Source organism: Grampus griseus, assembly GCF_964374135.1.
Source record: "Grampus griseus genome assembly, chromosome: 2".
Lineage (NCBI taxonomy): Eukaryota > Metazoa > Chordata > Mammalia > Artiodactyla > Delphinidae > Grampus > Grampus griseus.
In genome coordinates this window covers 66,311,099-66,328,582 of record NC_139018.1, presented here as the reverse complement: position 1 = coordinate 66,328,582, position 17,484 = coordinate 66,311,099, and the positions used below count along the sequence as shown (strand labels likewise).

The 17,484-nt window shown below is 32.9% G+C and overlaps 1 protein-coding gene across 4 annotated transcripts in view; it reads left to right on the top strand.

The window, feature by feature from the left end:
- Nucleotides 1-15,796, top strand: part of ARHGAP5 (Rho GTPase activating protein 5) — a 72,761-nt gene extending 56,965 nt beyond the window's left edge. For all 4 annotated transcript variants that reach the window (XM_082648954.1, XM_082648953.1, XM_082648955.1 and 1 more), the window contains exons 4-7: nt 3,714-3,791; nt 6,561-6,692; nt 8,722-8,827; nt 13,912-15,796. In XM_082648954.1, the coding sequence (XP_082505080.1) occupies nt 3,714-3,791; nt 6,561-6,692; nt 8,722-8,827; nt 13,912-14,239 (644 nt within the window). In that variant the 3' untranslated portion in view covers nt 14,240-15,796. The remainder of the gene's footprint in view (nt 1-3,713; nt 3,792-6,560; nt 6,693-8,721; nt 8,828-13,911) is intronic.
- The last annotated feature ends 1,688 nt before the right edge of the window (nt 15,797-17,484 follow it).

Sequence of the window (17,484 nt, the reverse complement as noted above, 5' to 3'; positions counted from 1 at the left end):
AAAGCAAACATCCTTATTGATTCTCTGTTTTTCTACCTTTTTATTTTTGTATTCTACTTTTTATTTTGTTTATATCCATTTTACTTTTTATTATTTCCTTTGTCCTATGTAGGTCTCTTTGAGTTTATCCTGTTTTCAGTCCATTGAACTTCATGTATAGATTTGTAGGTTTCTTTTTCATATTTGGAAGTTTTCAGCCATTATTTTTTCAGATATTCTTCTTTCTCCTTTTCCCCTCTGGGAAAGTTTTTATGCTAGTGTTGGTATGCTTGATGGAGTCCCAGAAGTCTCTTTGGCTCTGTTCATTTTTTCTTCATTCTTTCCTCTTTCTGCTCCCTAGACTGGATGATCTCAATTAACCAGTCTTTAAGTTCATTGTTTCTTCTGCCTGCTAAAATCTGCTGTTAAACCTCTATAGTTTATTTTTCATTTTAGTTATTATACTTTACAGCTCCAGATTTTCTCTTTAGTTCTTTTAATAATTTCTCTGTATTTATTGATATTCTTCATTTGTTAAGTCATCATTCTCTTGGTTTTCTTTAGTTCTTTGTTCATGGTTTCCTGTAGCTTTTTGTACACCTTTAAAGATTGATTTAAAGTCTTTGTCTAGTAAGTGCAGTGACTGGGTTTCCTCATGGACAGTTTCTATTAATTTCTTTTTTTTCTACAATGGGCCATACTGGCTTCTTTCCATGCCTCTTAATTTTTTTGTTGAAAATAAGAGGTTTTGAATATTTTAACATAGTGAAACATAGGTAAGCCCTTGTGCTCTTTCTTCTGGGAGCCACCAGACAGGTCAAAATATGCAACTACAGTTCTTTGAGAATAAGATCTGTGTTGCTCCCTCTGGCACTTGAAACCTAAACCCAGAGTGCAGGCTGCCTTCCTTATGGTTGTTGCCCGTCTAGAGTGGCACCGGGAATGGTAGGTGGGCAGCTTAAATCTTCTTTCTTCAGCAAGCCTTCTAATGGTGGTTGTAATTTTTTTACTAGATTCCAGAGGTTCTGCAGAAGTTGATTCTGATACTTTTTGGCTGCTCATTAGTTGCTTTTATGGGGGAACCAAGCCCCAAAATTCCTTTCTCTATCTCTTTTGCTGATGTCACTTCCCATGGACATATTAATCTAACTTGTGGATTATCTACACACCTTACTTCTCCTTTACCATTTGTAATCTGTTTTATGACTTCAGTGAAACTCTTGTATCTGTTAGCAACTCAAAGAGAACTTAGACCATTTTAGAACTTCAGATATCAAGAGTTCTGTGTAGTGTAAGGATTAGTTACCTTTCTAATGAAGGAAAAAGGGGTGATGATATTTGGTTCAAACATATTTTAAATTTAGTTTTGGAATATTGGTATAGATTTTTAATACCTATATATTACTTGGAGGCCCAGGATAGATACTTTGGGTGATTTAAGTCAAAGTTAAACTTGTATAATTCACATCTAGATAATTGAGTTGGCTTCTTCTTTTTTTTTTTTAAAGTCACTCATTTATTAGTGAATGGAAGGCAAGATTTTTTATCATGGATGATTAAGCACCTTATAATTTTCATTTAGCAAATAAATGCTTATCACTATGTCAGGGTTTCTCAACCTCAGCATTATTGACATTTTGGGTGTTTTTAATTCTTTATTAGGCAGACACTTCAGGATCTAATCTATGGGCACTGCTTTTAGTAATCATGTCGTTTTTAACACCTTTAGTTTGGGAGAGTTGCTCAGCTTCTTTTGTTTTTCTTGACTTTGAGACTATCAGACTTTAAGCCACTAGTTTTAGCTTCCGTTGATGATTATTTCTTAGTCTCTCATTTTTTGTATGTTTATTGGTTGGCATTTTACTGTACAAATGAACTTTTTATTTCTCCTTCAATTTGAGGTTACTATTTCCTCATTATTAGATTCAAATTATGCATTTTTGTTAGAAATACCACCAAAGTAATGTTGTATCCTTCTAAGTGCATCATATCTGTTGGGATAGGATGTTATTTTGTCCCACTGTAGATGATAATAATTTTGGTTATTTGGTGGTGTCTGCCATGCTTCACTGAAGTTAAAACTTTGGATTTAATAACTTTGACACTTTTATCAGTGGATTTTTGCTACCTTTATGACCATGAATTTCTGAATATAAAAAATTAGAATTAACATATTGTCCCATACAAGCACCTTGACATTTGTCCAGGGATAAATTTGACAAATTCTGCGTTTCTGTTGATTCTTTTTTTCTCCTTGGGATCAGAACAATACAATGCCTTATCAAATGGAGTCTCTTTCAGAAGTGCTTTCAGAAACTTCCCATTGAACATAGAGATAGGTTTTCGGCTGATGACACAAATATTAGATCTTTTGTTATTGTCCCACAAATCCCTGAGGCTCATCATTTTTTTTTAGTCTAATTTCTTTAGATTGGGTAATTTCTACTGATTTGTCTTCAAGTTCATTTATTCATTATCATTACTCTGTCATCACTTTTCTATTATTGATCCCATTCAGAGAATTTGTTGTTTCTGTTACTGTATTTCTAGTTCTAAAATTTCCAGTTAGTTCCTCCTTATGTTTCTGTTTCTTTGCTAAAACTTTCTATTGGGAAGTTTGTTTCAAGTGTGTTTATAATTGTTCACTGAAGTGTTTTATGATGCTTTAAAATCCTTGTCAGATAATTCCACAACTGATATCTTTGTATTGGTGTCTGTTAATTGTTTTTTCTCATTCAGGTTGAGACTTTCTTGGTTCTTGGAATGATGAATGATTTTAGTTTTATTATTATTGTATTCTAGACATTTTGGGTAGTATGCTGTGAAACTTTGGATCTTATTTAAATCTATTTTAGCAGGCCTCCTCTGACACTGCACCAGGCAGGGGAAGTGCAGCTGCCTCATTACTACAAAGTGGGGCTGGAAGATTGGACTCCCCTCCCCACTTGATCTCTACCAGCCTCTGTTGACTACCATGGTGAAGAGGGGAGGGTACCTCTTACCTCAAGGTGGTAGTAGAAGTTCAGACTTGCCATTCAGTCCTTGCTGACACTCTAGAGAGGGGGAGGGGCACCTTTGTTACTGCTGGCAGAGGTAGAATCCTAGTCTCCCTACTTGGTTCCACTGATGTGGATGAGGAGGAGTGGATTCCATGGTGTTTGGCTGTAGTAGGGCAGTAACAGTAAAAAATGTTTTTGCTTCCTAGTCTGCACCTTTCCCAATCCTTTCACTAGAGAGAACTGGCTTTTCTTGTTGGTTTTCTGAGTGGTGTTTTGTTTTTATTTTTATTTTTTTGCCTGTGCTCATTGGTACTTCTGGGTTGCAGGCTTCTCTGTTGCCTGGTCTAAGATACGTAAGAAGCAAAAGGAAAACCCAGGGAACTCACTGTGTTGTTGTTCTTCAAATTCTGTGGTTGCTATTCAAATTCACTTTCTCTCCACCTTTCAGAGTCTTTTGACGTTTTTAATATATTGCACTTAGGAATTTTAGCTGTGTTTAGTGGACTAGGAAGAAATGTATCTTATTTTACATGGAACTGGGTAGGCTAAATGGTTTAAAATTAAGATAGTCCATTAAGAACTTACTTTAAATGAAATGCTCAAGAATATTTTATTCTTAAAAATATTTTACCACCATATTTTCTAAGTCACTAAGATGTACATAAGGTTAAGTAAATTCTTTGTTATAGCTATATATTCATGTGTAAAAGTCTATTTATTTCTTTATTCTTTTAGGATTATGTACTGAAGGACTGTACCGTGTTAGTGGGAACAAAACTGATCAAGACAATATTCAGAAGCAGTTTGATCAAGGTAAGAAGATAATTATAGATATATTTATATATATATTTGATCAAGGTAAGATAATTATAGAAGATAAAATAAAATCATTGTTTTATTATTTCCCTCATTGAAATTTCATATGAAAACCTCCTAAGAATATGGATGTTTAGGGGAGAAAGTTTTGAAGTAGTATTGGAAGTATTTAATGGAACAGATACCACAGTCAACAAATGGGAGAGCTATAAATCCATTACCAGAATTAGAGAAGCAATAAATTGAGTTATGATGCATCATCATCTTTGTATATCACAGATTGCACCTATTTAAAGTTGTGATTTAAAAGGTTTTTTTTTTCCTTCATGATACTGGGCCAACTAACCATTAGGAAGTTTCAAAAAGCTGAATTTCCTACTCATATTAAAGGAAATCTGTATGAGATCGAAGGTTTAAATGCAAAAAATGAAAACTAAGTTCTAGGGAGAAAAACGAGTGAATATATTTATAATCTTGGAGTAGGGAGAGGCCTAAACTTGACATGAAACCTAGAAAGCATGAACAAGATGATAAACTAGACTGCCTAAAAATGTAAAACTTCTGTATGAAATAGTGTATAAAGCAAACAGAATCAGGGGACAAACTGTAAACTTGGTGTGGCTGTGGAATTTCTTTGCTAGATTAAGCAATTCATATCAGAAGAAAGCAACCAACAAATATATGAAAATATGCTCAACCTCTGTCAGTTATAAAGAAATAAAAATTAAAACAAAAAGGTTGTATTTATTTTATTATGTGAGTGGAAAGGATTGTTGGTAGAGTGTAGGCAAGCAGGTATGTTGTATGCTGTTGGTTATGGGTGCTTCAGGTAGCTTTGTTGGAGAAATTCTATTTGTAAATACTTATGTTACAAAAGTCTTTGTGTAAGCATACCAAGATATTTATTGCAGCATTGTTTGTATTTTGTTTTAAAGGTAGGGGGACCAATCCTGTTGACAAGTAGAATACTAGATAGCTGTATAAAATAATGAAGATTCTGTGTGTTGAAATGGTAAAATGTTGAGTGGTAAATGGTAAAGTTGAGTGGTGGGTGGGGTGTTTGTGTGTGTGCCTTGCTTTGAAAGACTGGTATTTCATTATTGCATGATATTTCAAATACCATACATTATTGCATGGTATTTCATTTAAAAAAAATTGTTAGAAGAACTGCTTAGACTTTAGCAAATTGGTACAATTTCACTTCAGGTAATGAAGGAAGAGTAGTTGTCAGTACCAGGGCCTTTTGAATTAGAGTTTCTGGTTTTGTTTTCTGGTTCTGCCACTTACTGTCTTTGTGGCCTAGGGAGGTTAACCTTTCTAAATCTCAACTTTTTCATATCTAGAATGGGAGTGATAAGAGTAACTGAGGAATAATGAGATAATGCGTATAACGAGTTTTCTGTGCCAGGCACCATGTTAAATGTTCACTGGGTAGCTGTTATTACAAGGAATATAGCCTGCCTGAGGACCTAAGCTTTAGTACATAAAAGTTGTTATCATAACATCTTTATAATATTTTTAAATGAAATAAACCTGAATGTTCAGTAATAGAATATTATGTAAATTTTTATATCTGGGAGAATGTTTTGTAGCCATTAGAATTGTTTATGTAGGGCAGAATGTAAGGATTGGTGATTCTTGGTTAAGGATATATGTGAGTTCTTTGTATTTTTATTATTCTTGCAAATTTTCTGCAAGTTTGAAATTACAATGAAATGTTACCTGCCCCCTCAAAAAGTTTTTAAAAGTTGCTTGTGAAATTTTATTAACCTTGGATAATGCCTTAAAAATTAAATCCAATATAAAATCTATCTATATATATATATATTTTTTTTTAATGAGCAGAAAAGGGCTGAAAGGAAACATGCTAAAGTATAAACAGTGATTATCTCTTGGTTATGGGAGTCATTTTTTATTATAAATATTCATTGTATTTATAATAAGGAAAATGTTACTTTTTTAATAGCAAATTAACCTTATGATATACCTTTAATATGTTACATTCTTATTTTTTAAGTCAGAACTTCACTGATAAGTGTTTAAAGTGTTTTATATTAAAATTTTTTAAGTATAATTTCTCCACCAGGGAACTAGTAGATTTACACTGTAGATTACAATTTATATTGGCTTGCAGTATAATATTGTAGAAAAAACACACAAAAGTGGTCCTGCGATGTGAGAATAATAATGTATATTGAAACAATAAAATAGTGTTCGCCTTTTACCCCTTTTATGTCCAGTTAAGCATACTCCATGAGGTATAGTGATTTTGTTTTTTCTTCCAGTTTTATTGAGATAATAATTGACATACAGTACTGTATAAGGTGTACAACATAATGATTTGACTTATATATATCATGAAATGATTACCACAGTAAGTTTAGTGAACATCCATCATCCATCAAAACTTGAATTTATATGCATGATTCCTATCTTTTGTCTTTCTGCTTCCTTATGGCCTCTTTTAAATAGCTTATGTGAACAGAATGTTTCAAAAGAAGAGAGATGTCTCATATACTGATAAGCCTAATAGCATTTTTTTATTGTCACAGAAAATGCTTCTTACTTGGTTTTCTCTTTCCTTATCTATAGTTTGTCAGGCAAAATTATATTAAAACAATGGGGGAGGGATGAATCAGCCTGTGAAGAAAGGTGGTCCATGAGAAGACTTAAATGTCTTTGGATCTACAAGTATCCCTTTAACTTACTTCTCCTGTAATAAATTTAAATTTATTATAGTTTTTAATTTTTATTTTTGTCTTATAGATCATAATATCAGTCTAGTATCAATGGAAGTAACAGTAAATGCTGTAGCTGGAGCTCTTAAAGCTTTCTTTGCAGATCTACCAGATCCTTTAATTCCATATTCTCTTCATCCAGAGCTATTGGAAGCAGCAAGTAAGTAAAAGCCTCCTTTTTTTTTTTTTTGAGAGGGATGATGATAGTGGGGTTTGTACATTGATTGCTTTGTGTTAAAATCAGTCATGCACTAGAATATGTAGCTAATAAAAATTCAGCTTCTAGAACTGTTTATTAAAGCTCTTTCCCTTTAAATAAATAGTTTTATCTAGGCTCCCAGATGACTAGGTGCTCTTAGAAGTTAGATCATTATACTAGAAGTTTGAGATTTGTGTTTTTAATTCAAACTCAAAGGCATTGTAAGAAAAAGAAATTAAGTCTTGGGCTTCCCTGCTGGCGCAGTGGTTGAGAGTCCGCCTGCCAATGCAGGGGACACGGGTTCGTGCCCCGGTCCGGGAAGATCCCACATGCTGCGGAGCGGCTGGGCCCGTGAGCCATGGCTGCTGAGCCTGCGCGTCCAGAGCCTGTGCTCCGCAACGGGAGAGGCCACAACAGTGAGAGGCCCACCTACTGCAAAAAAAAAAAAAAAAGAAAAAAAGAAATTAAGTCTTCAAATGAATGTATCTGTAATGTACTTTAGTAACATATTAACCTGTGTATGGTCTGTATACATGTGTATATAAATATTTTTTAAGTCAAAGAAGTTAACTTTGGCCTCATGTCTTAATTCAGTTTTTGAAAAAGACAGACAGGAAAATGGGTACTCATTCAGTATTGATTCCTACTTGGCATCATCATTCATCCAGGTGTTTCTATGAATCAAATACTCATTTGTTATCTGGAAAATGAGACCAAAGGTCTATTTGAGTATCAGGTAACCTAGTGCTTAATCCACATTGTGTTCTCAATGGCTAAATTTAATGTAGTTTCTAAATATTTCTCTTTAATATTTCCTTTTGATTACAAGTCTTCAAGCTCTGTAGCATGAGACTACTTATAATACTTATTGTTAAAGTTCTCAGTTAATTTTCTTTTCATTGAAATCCACTTCAGTATATTGTCATAAGATGCAGTTGCCTTATACATTCTCTCATACGAAAACTAGGAAAATAGTCCAATTGATAGCTTAGATTTTCTTACGTTTTGGCCATGAACAATAGCCTCAGAACTTCCTTACTTAGGAAATATTGAGGGCTGATTTAGAAGTAATATGTGGCAAATGAGAAATTTGTTAGTACTTAGTGTACTACCATGAGTTGGTTGGCAGACTGGCCTCCTCCAGAGGAATCCATTGTTATTTTAGAAGAATGAACTGAATGAGGAAGAGCAGAGCAGTAAGGCACTCTGTCCTCTCCCATTTACAGCAGAGCCACATTTCAGTTATCCTGTTTCATAATTTGTGTAAATTTGGAAAGTAACTGAGCTAAATGCTTGTACTGCTTGTGTTACTTGTGAAGAACAATGTTTTATAAGCTAAGTGGATTATAAATAAGTATAATGCTTTAAATCAGGTGTTGGCAAACTGGCCTGTGGGCCAAATTTAGCGTGCCATCAGTTTTCAGAAGGCTTGCAAGCTAAGAATGTTTTTTTACATTTTTAAATGGTTGAAAAAATATTAAAAGAAAATTTTATGAAATACTAAAATTATATGAATTCAGATTTTTAAAGTTCTGTTGGATCACAGTCACTCTAGTTACATATTGTTTGTGGCCGCTTTTGTACCACTGCAGAGTTGAGTAGTTTACACCCACAAAGCCTAAAATACTTACTATCTGTAGCATGAATATTAAGAGCCTAACAGATTTGTAAGTAATTAGTTAATTCTAAATCAGTATCTAGTTATATAAGTTGCTTAGAGAAATTACTAATATACCATTTCCTATTTTGCCACCCCCAGGTTACTTTGATCTTCAGTTATTAGCTTTACTTGTGAAAAGGCTATTGTAAATAGATGGTGGTCTGTTTATTAGCAGGCTCTTTACAACATTTTCTTTGTTTTTGTTTCCCTCTCCTGATATGCTTTATATACATTCTTGATTGTCTCATACAATAAGCATAGCAGGAAGCTTTATCAATATTTTTTAATGTTTGTGTTTCACACAAATTCCTCGCTACTTTAATTTTACAGAAATCCCGGATAAAACAGAACGTCTTCATGCACTGAAAGAAATTGTTAAGAAATTTCATCCTGTTAACTATGATGTATTCAGATATGTAATAACACATCTAAACAGGTATTTTTATTTTTCGTTTTTGCAAATAAAATGCACTACGGATTTCAAACACGTAACTTTATAAATTGGGTGATCATAGAATAGAGAAAGAGAGACTAATTTAAACATGCAGTTCAATTTTGGTTCTCTAAATTAGTTTTTCTGTATTTTTAAAATAGATTTTTCATCAACTTGTTTAAAGAAAGGTATATGACCCTTTTAGTATCTAACATGATTATATAAATAATAAGTGTGGTGAGTACTTTTTTTTTGTCACTGCTGTTCTTTAACAATTCTCTTCTATAGAATCTTAGAATTTTAGTTATGAAATGACACTTAGATAATTAACCAGATCAACCTATTTGAAGTTGGAAAGGTTGAGGTTTAAAGAGAGAAATCATATGCTCAAGTGACACATCTTATAACTAGAATCCAAGTTTTATTAAGTGGTTTAATTGCCTCTTCTTTTGTACTGTGTCTCTTTTGTGTATCTTGCTTGTTTTGTTTGGATATTCTTCATAGTGAAATTTTATTAGAAACTTGAATTCATATTACTATCCACCTTGACTGTGACTGAAATGCAGGACATTAATCCTATATCAAAAGCCTTAAATATGTTAAGCTTCAAGTTTATACTTTTTTCTATAAAGATACTCTTCCCAACACCATTTCTTAAATGAAAGGCAATATTAATATTGTATAATAGCGTAAAGCTCAAGACTGTGGAATTAAATAGGCTTGGCTTTGAAACATTTTTAGTTCTGTGGCTTTGGACAAATACTTCACCCTGCCTAAGTCTTGATTTTTCTCAACTATAAGAATGAGAAGAATAATAGCTCACAAAGTTGTTATTGAGACTGAATAGAATTATTAGTATTTGTACTACATTTTTCAAAAGTCTACTCTTCACAGTATTTTCTACTAACATTTTAACGAACTGAGGTTTGGTTTTTTTTAACTAATAATGTCAGTGTCCAAAACAAATACATTTCAGTCAATACCTCTTAAAAGAGAGTATTAAGCAGTGTTTAAAGTTTTTTTGTTGTTATCAATGTAGCATAAAATTATATTAGCACTTCTAGTAACTCTTCTCTGGGGTCTCCGTCTGTGAGAAAATACCAACATACATAGTATTGCAGTATAATTAGTGGAATTTCCTCTTTTGAAAATTACCATGCAACGTGGTTCATGATTTAACAGATGTGTACAGGGCACTACAGGAGACCTTACCCAATATGGAATGTAGGGATGGTATATGAACATATTATTGTATTGCCTGATTAAAGTGCTGAAACAAGAATTGGACTTTATTAAAAACAATAGGGAAAAGAGACAAAGGGAAGAGCATATGCAAAGAATCACAGTGCTAGCCCACCATCAATGTTATATTAAGACACTTAACTGTGTTTGACTCCAGTGATACAACAGTTAATGACAGGCATATTTGGCATGTTGAGGAACAGCAAAAAGGCCTGTGTGGTTTGAGCAGAGTGAAGGATAGGGCAGTACTACCCAGAGTTTAGCCTATTGATTAGTTTTAGTCCTCAAAATATTTTACTGACAAGGAGGTTGCTTTCATGTCTATCACTAAGTGCACTGTTGAGTTCAGCTGACATTTATGGGGGGTGGGGTGGGGAGCAAGACTTTGTCAATGAAAAAAGCATTGCATGATTGTTACTCTGAATGGTATGGGGAGCCACTAGAGAGTAGAACAGAGAAATAGTATCATCAGACTTAAATTTTAGAACAAACACTCAACTATTGATTATAATGGATGTACTCTTTGTGACAGGTACTCTTGTAAACCCTATACAGACATAGCAGTAAATAAAATAATCACATTTCATGGAACTTTACATTCCAGTATAGGAAATAAATGATAAATATATATTGGGTGATTGACAGATTGCAAAAATTAATCCATGGAGCTGTTCTTTGGATGTATTTTCTCTCACCTTCCATATTCAGTGAGTTATTGTGTCAAATTAGTTTTTTCTCCTGATTAGTTTTCCTTTTCATTCCTCTGCCACTGCTTTAGTTTAAATTTTATCATTTTTCATTTAGGAAACTCTAGTTTGTCATTGAGCTCTCTCTCTGCCTATTTTTCTTCTTGATTCTCCCTTGATCCTGATGCCAGAATGATCTTTCTAAAAGTTCTTTGTGTAAAGATCACTTACATCCTAAAGGAAAAAAATCTAAATTGTTTATCATTAAGTGGCCTAGTTCTAACTTACTCTGTTAAATCTCCTTTCCTTTTCCACCGTGCAACACCAAGTGCCACTGTATTAAACTAATAGGACTTAACCGAAAGTATCAATTTGTGCCTGGTCCCTTATCACATCTTAACATGACTGCCTCAGTCTTTCTCAAAATTCAGTCCTCAAAGCAGCAGCATCAGCATCACCTGGGAACTTGTTAGGAATGCAAATTATCAGGCCCCACCCCAGACATACTTATCAATCTGTTTTAACAGGCCCTCCAGGAAGTTCTGATACACACTGAGAATCTGTTTGTTTGCTTTTTTATCGAAGTATGGTTGATTTACAATGTCATGTTAGTTTTCAGGTGTACAGCAAAGTGATTCAGTTATATATATTCTTTTTTTAGATTCTTTTCCATTATAGGTTATTAAAAGCTATTGAATATAGTTCCTGTGCTATACAGTATTGTTTATCTATTTTATATATAGTAGTGTTTATCTGTTAATCCCAAACTCCTCATTTATCCCCCACACACCCTTTCACTTTTGGTAACCATAGGTTTGTTTTTTGTGTCTGTGAGAATCTGTTTCTGTTTTGTAAATAAGTTAATTTGTATCATTTTTTTTTTTAGATTCCACATATAAGTGATATCATATGGTATTTATCTTTCTCTTTCTGCCTTACTTTGCTTAACATGATAATCTCTAGGTCCATCCATGTAGCTGCAAATGGCATTATTTCATTCTTTTTTGTGGCTGAGCAATATACCATTGTGTGTGTGTGTGTATATCTATCTATCTATCTATCTATCTCTCTCTATATATATACATACATACACACCATATCTTCCATGTCTTAGCTATTGTAAGTAGTGCTGCTGTGAACATTGGGGTGCATATATCATTTCAAATTAGAGCTTTCATCTTTTCTGGATATATGCCCAGGAGTGGGATTGCTGGATCATATGGCAACTCTATTTTTAGTTTTTTAAGAAACCACCATACTGTTCTCCATAGTGGCTGCACCAATTTACATTCCCAACAACAGTGTAGGAGGGTTCCCTTTTCTCCACAGCCTCTACAGCATTTATTATTTGTAGACTTTTTGATGGTGGCCGTTCTGAGCAGTCTGTGATGGTATCTCGTGATAGTTTTGATTTGCATTTCTCTAATAACTAGTGATGTTGAATATCTTTTCATGTGCTTCTTGGCCATCTGTATGTCTTCTTTGGAGAAATGTCTATGTAGGTCTTCTGCCCATTTTTTGATTAGGTTGTTTGTTTTTTGATACTGAGCTGTTTGTGTATTCGGAAATTAACCCCTTGTCAGTCACATCCTTTGCAAATATTTTCTCTCCGTAGGTTGTCTTTTCATTTTGTTTATGGTTTCCTTTGCTATGCAAAAGCTTATAAGTTTGATTTGGTCCCAGTTGTTTATTTTTGCTTTTATTTCTGTTGCCTTAGGAGACTGACCTGAGAACACATTGCTACGATTTATGTCAGAGAATGTTTTCCCTATGTTTGTTAGGGGTTTTGTGGTGTCATGTCTTATATTTAAATTTTTAAGCCATTTCGAATTTATTTTTGTATACGATGTGAGAGAGTGTTCTAACTTCATTGATTTACATACTGCTGTCCAACTTTTCCAACATCATTTGCTGAAGAGACTGTCTTTTCTCCATTGTATATTCTTGCCTCCTTTGTCAAAGATTAATTGACCATAGGTGTGTGTGTTTGTTTCTGGGCTCTCTCTTGTGTTCCAGTGATCCATATGTCTGATTTTGTGCCAGTACCACACTGTTTTGATTACTATAGCTTTGTAGTATCTGAGAACCACTGTTTTGACTAAATTACTCTTTCTTCCTACTGTTTTACTAACACCCATCACCCTTGGCTCAACTCAAACATTACCTCTTCAAGGACCCTGACCACCCTCATCTAACTGATTTGCTACCTTTCCTTTGTACTTTTTGACTCAACAATTAGATTTGATGCCCATATTCATGTCTTTCAAATCTATGGGTATTTTCAGAACCTATACTTGACTACCACATAGACACACCTGACTGGGCCCCTCTATACACTATATTTTAACAGAGGTTGACTTTATTCTGAATATTCTAATTTAGTTTCTTAACAAATAGTAATAACTTTTACCACAGAACACATGTTTTTAGAGCACTTATTTTACCTCAGATGAGCAACTCCTGTGTTTGGGGGTGTGGGTCCTTTGGTTTAGATTTTTAATTTTTTGATATACAAATTCAAATAAAAAATTTTCCTGCTACCTTGCATATTGGGCTGTTTCTTCATGTGTGAATGAGAGGATTGGATAAAATACCTAAACTTTCCTCCCAATTTAATAATTTTGAGTTAAAATTCAAGATTTGCTTCTTACGTTTCTTGCTTATTACAGACAATGGTAGTAGTGCTTGCTCACATATTTAAAAGACTGGATGCAAAATAGTTAACATATGGTCGTTTGTAAATTATTTATTGTCAGATCAAAAGAATTTTAAGGTAGAATTTGCTCTGTAAACTGTTGTCATTGAAATTAAATTTGTAACGATGTACAAGGTAGTTAATGATTAAAAAGATTGTTTTTTGGAATACTAGAAACTTGAGTTTTTTGAAAGTTGAAAAGTCTCCCGGTTGGAGGATATGATAGTTTTTCCAAAGTAAAAACCATCTTTGGTTCTCATAAGGAATGGATTTTACTGCTTTTTTCTGTTATTAGAACGTAGTTGAACATGGAATGCACAAGCAAGAAAATGTTTTAAATTTGAAGTTAAGATTTTTAAAAAAGGTAAAACCAAATCATCTGAAATAATATCCAGCTCTCAGATTCTTTAATTGCAATGAGTTTTGACTGGTTTCTAATTTTTTTTTTCCTATCATAATTTCAGGGTCAGTCAGCATAATAAAGTCAACCTAATGACAGCAGACAACTTATCCATCTGTTTTTGGCCAACTTTGATGAGACCTGATTTTGAAAATCGAGAGTTTCTGTCTACCACCAAGATCCATCAATCTGTTGTTGAAACATTCATTCAACAGTGTCAGTTTTTCTTTTACAATGGAGAAATTGTGGAAACTGCGAACACTGTGGCTCCTCCACCACCTTCAAACCCAGGACAGTTGGTGGAACCAATGGTACCGCTTCAGTTACCACCACCATTGCAACCTCAGCTGATACAACCACAGTTACAGACGGATCCTCTTGGTATTATATAAGTAGGAAGTGATTGCAGACAGCCTGAAATTGGACAAAAGCAAATCTAGGCATGCATGTTTCAGGGTTCAGTAGAATACTTCATGTTTCTTACAGATAATTCACATTCAAAATAATGAAACATTTTCTCTTTGAACTATATGGTATTCCTTATTCATTTACATTACAAATCTAAGACCATGTGATAAGCATGACTGGAGAGGTTTAATTTTTATAAACAAAAATAGCTATAAAATACAAAGCTGCTGTTGCATGCAACCTTATTGCAATCAGTATATCATTCCTGTGGCATTTTCTGTCACATTATATTGTGAATAAAATTTTTCTATAGAAATTAAATGATTTAAAAACTCACGTATATGAAACATTTAATGCTTTCCAGCCTGCTTTATGGCTGGTTTTGTTATTTGATGTGCTAATTTGAGCAACTTAATTTACTTTTATCAGTCTGTATAGATAACTAAAAGCCCAGTTAAGTATTTTATAATTTCAGGCTACTTATACCATGCTTGGGATGTTGTTTGAAAGAAAGAAAAGTACACTTAACATATTTCTGCACCTTCATCTTCTAAGTAAACCTGTGGATGATCTGATGGGGGTAAATGAATATATTTCTTGTACACACATACCAAGGACATGCTTGTGGCTAAAGTGAGTTGATAATGTTGTGCAAAGGATAGTTGTCACCAACTCATTTCTTTATAGTCCATGATGAAACAAACATCTTGTATACTGTTAATTCTGTAAACAGATGCATGTTCAAAAGATCTATTATGGTCTTGTAATCTTAATCTAATATATTTTAGATATTTTAATTTTTTCCCTCTTGGGAAATACATTTAGTATAGTGTAGAAAATACTTCATGACATTTTCATATAAGGTTATATAACTTTTCATACATAAACATGAAATTTGTTGTAGAAAATTCTTTAAACCAAACATTTTAATCTAGGACTTCAATTTAAATCTGTCCCTTGAATCTATTTTTATGTGGCCCTTAAAAACATATCCAAAAATCCATTGCTAATATAGCAATAAAAATACTTTGGGTACTGACAGCCTCTTTGGAGTATGTATATATAAAGTTGCATACTTGTATTCATATTCTTTTCTGTGATATGTTGTACTAAAATCCAAAGTGGCTTTTGCACCATTTTTTAAACCAATTTTTTCCTTTGATGTTGGTACCAGATTTGCTGTAAATGACTGCTGCTTTGGAGGTTAAACATTTCTTTAGTGAAGTTACAACCAGAACACGAAATTATGGATAAAATTTTCAGAATAAGTGGCATAGGTAAATTTTGTTAGGCTTTATTCAAAATTTGTTCATTATCAAACCATGCCGGTTTTTTTCCCAGAAAGGGAAAAAATGGTTTTTTTGTTGCTAGGTTATATTTTGTGTAGTAAAGAAAAAATTCTTTGGTCCACATTGTAATCTTCATACTGCAATTTTAAGGTTGTCTTATGTGTACTGTAGTAAATAGATGATTTTGAGATTTGAGGCTCCTAAGAGTTTGATTTACTCCATTTTTTCCTAAAATAAATATTGTCTTTCCCAACTGTTATGTCCTAGGTATTGTACTTCTAATTTTAACTTCAGAATCAAGATGTTGACATGAACCAGGCTGCTGTTGAAGTACATGTATATTATAAATTATCTTATTTGTGTTATACTCTTACATGTTATTATCTTTTCTAAGAAAACAAAGTCCCTATTATTCCTATTGCAAAGCACACAGGAATTAAGAAAGTACAGTAATTTTTAAAAAGAAAAATCTGGTAAATGTAGTATTCTTAACTTGTTCTATATTACTTATACCTATTGTCTATATAGCTTTAATTTATAGCTGTCAGTTTAACATCGGCATGTCTGGCAAAGAAAATTAAACTTTAAGAGTTTTATAAACTGTTTCTAGGTTGCTAAAGAATTTATTTTTCTACTATATATGGTATAGACAAAGCTCAAAACTATGTACAGGAAAAAAGCCTGACTATTTCTTTTGGAAGTAGGCTGAAAAGAGAATTTTCAGAACTGTTCATGTCTTCAGTTCATTTGGTCATAACTTTGCTATTGTAATATGTGAATCCCAGTTTATTTAAGCTATTCTCTTTTATACTGTGTTAATTTAACTTTCATGTGCATTTAGTACAACTTTTGTTATTGAAACTAGCATTTACCATTTTCCACATTTACTACCTTACACCTTCCCAAAAATTTATCTCCACTTTTCTATGCATTCTATAATTGATTTGAAAAGCTTCATAGTGGGTCATTTAAAATTCTACTTTTGGTTCACTTAACAGATAGGTTACAGTTAATTGAAAATTAAAATACGGTTTAAAGCTCAGTCTGTTACACTGAATTGATTGCGTTTGTTTTTGCCAAGGGTTTAGATATGTTTTTAAATATTAGAAAAATAATGCTAAAAACAATAATATGATTAAACTTTTTTCTGGTAAGTTACTGGAAGGTTTCACTGTTTAGGGAACTATCATATATGAAACTTCTTAAAGGATGAAAAGAATATTAGGTAGTCTCGTAATTATGCGTAAACATTAAGGCATTATATTTTACAGTTTTAAATAAAATTCCATCTACACACATGTTGCCATCGTTTCATTTAAGCTTCAGTGCTTGTAATTATTACAGTATTGTACTTAACAGTATCTAGATTAGCAGTATAAAGAAGCGTAGTGGAATTCTCAAATTTTCAGTAGATTTATGGGAAGTCAAATTCTATTCAACAAACACTTATTAGGATATACAATTAATTTTAGAACAAAATTCCAGGCACAACATATTTTCATTTGAAATGATATTTGTTAGTAGTGCTTATTTTTTCCAACATTTACAGTGTAAATAATGTAGGTAGCAGCAATCTAACTTAGCCAAAAAGCAGCTTTTATTTTCCATACTGTATGTAAATAATGTAGACTTTTTTTTTTGAGGTACTGCAATTTAATTTCTAATATCTCTTAGATAGGAACAAAAAGGAACAATTGGAATAAGAACTTAGGCCTTAGCTTCCATGTGATTTTTAGTTTTTTATACAGTAATAATTGTGATGCTATTTGTCAACTGGATATAAATATATATATATAATTTTAAAAAGTCAAAAGTGCTTTGTTTCTTCGTTTATAATTAATGTAATTTTGTGCTTCACCAACAGGATGCTGCAGTAAATTAAATACCAGTGAAGCTTCTTCTGTATGAAGAATGCTGTGAATAAAACATTAAGAAGCTGT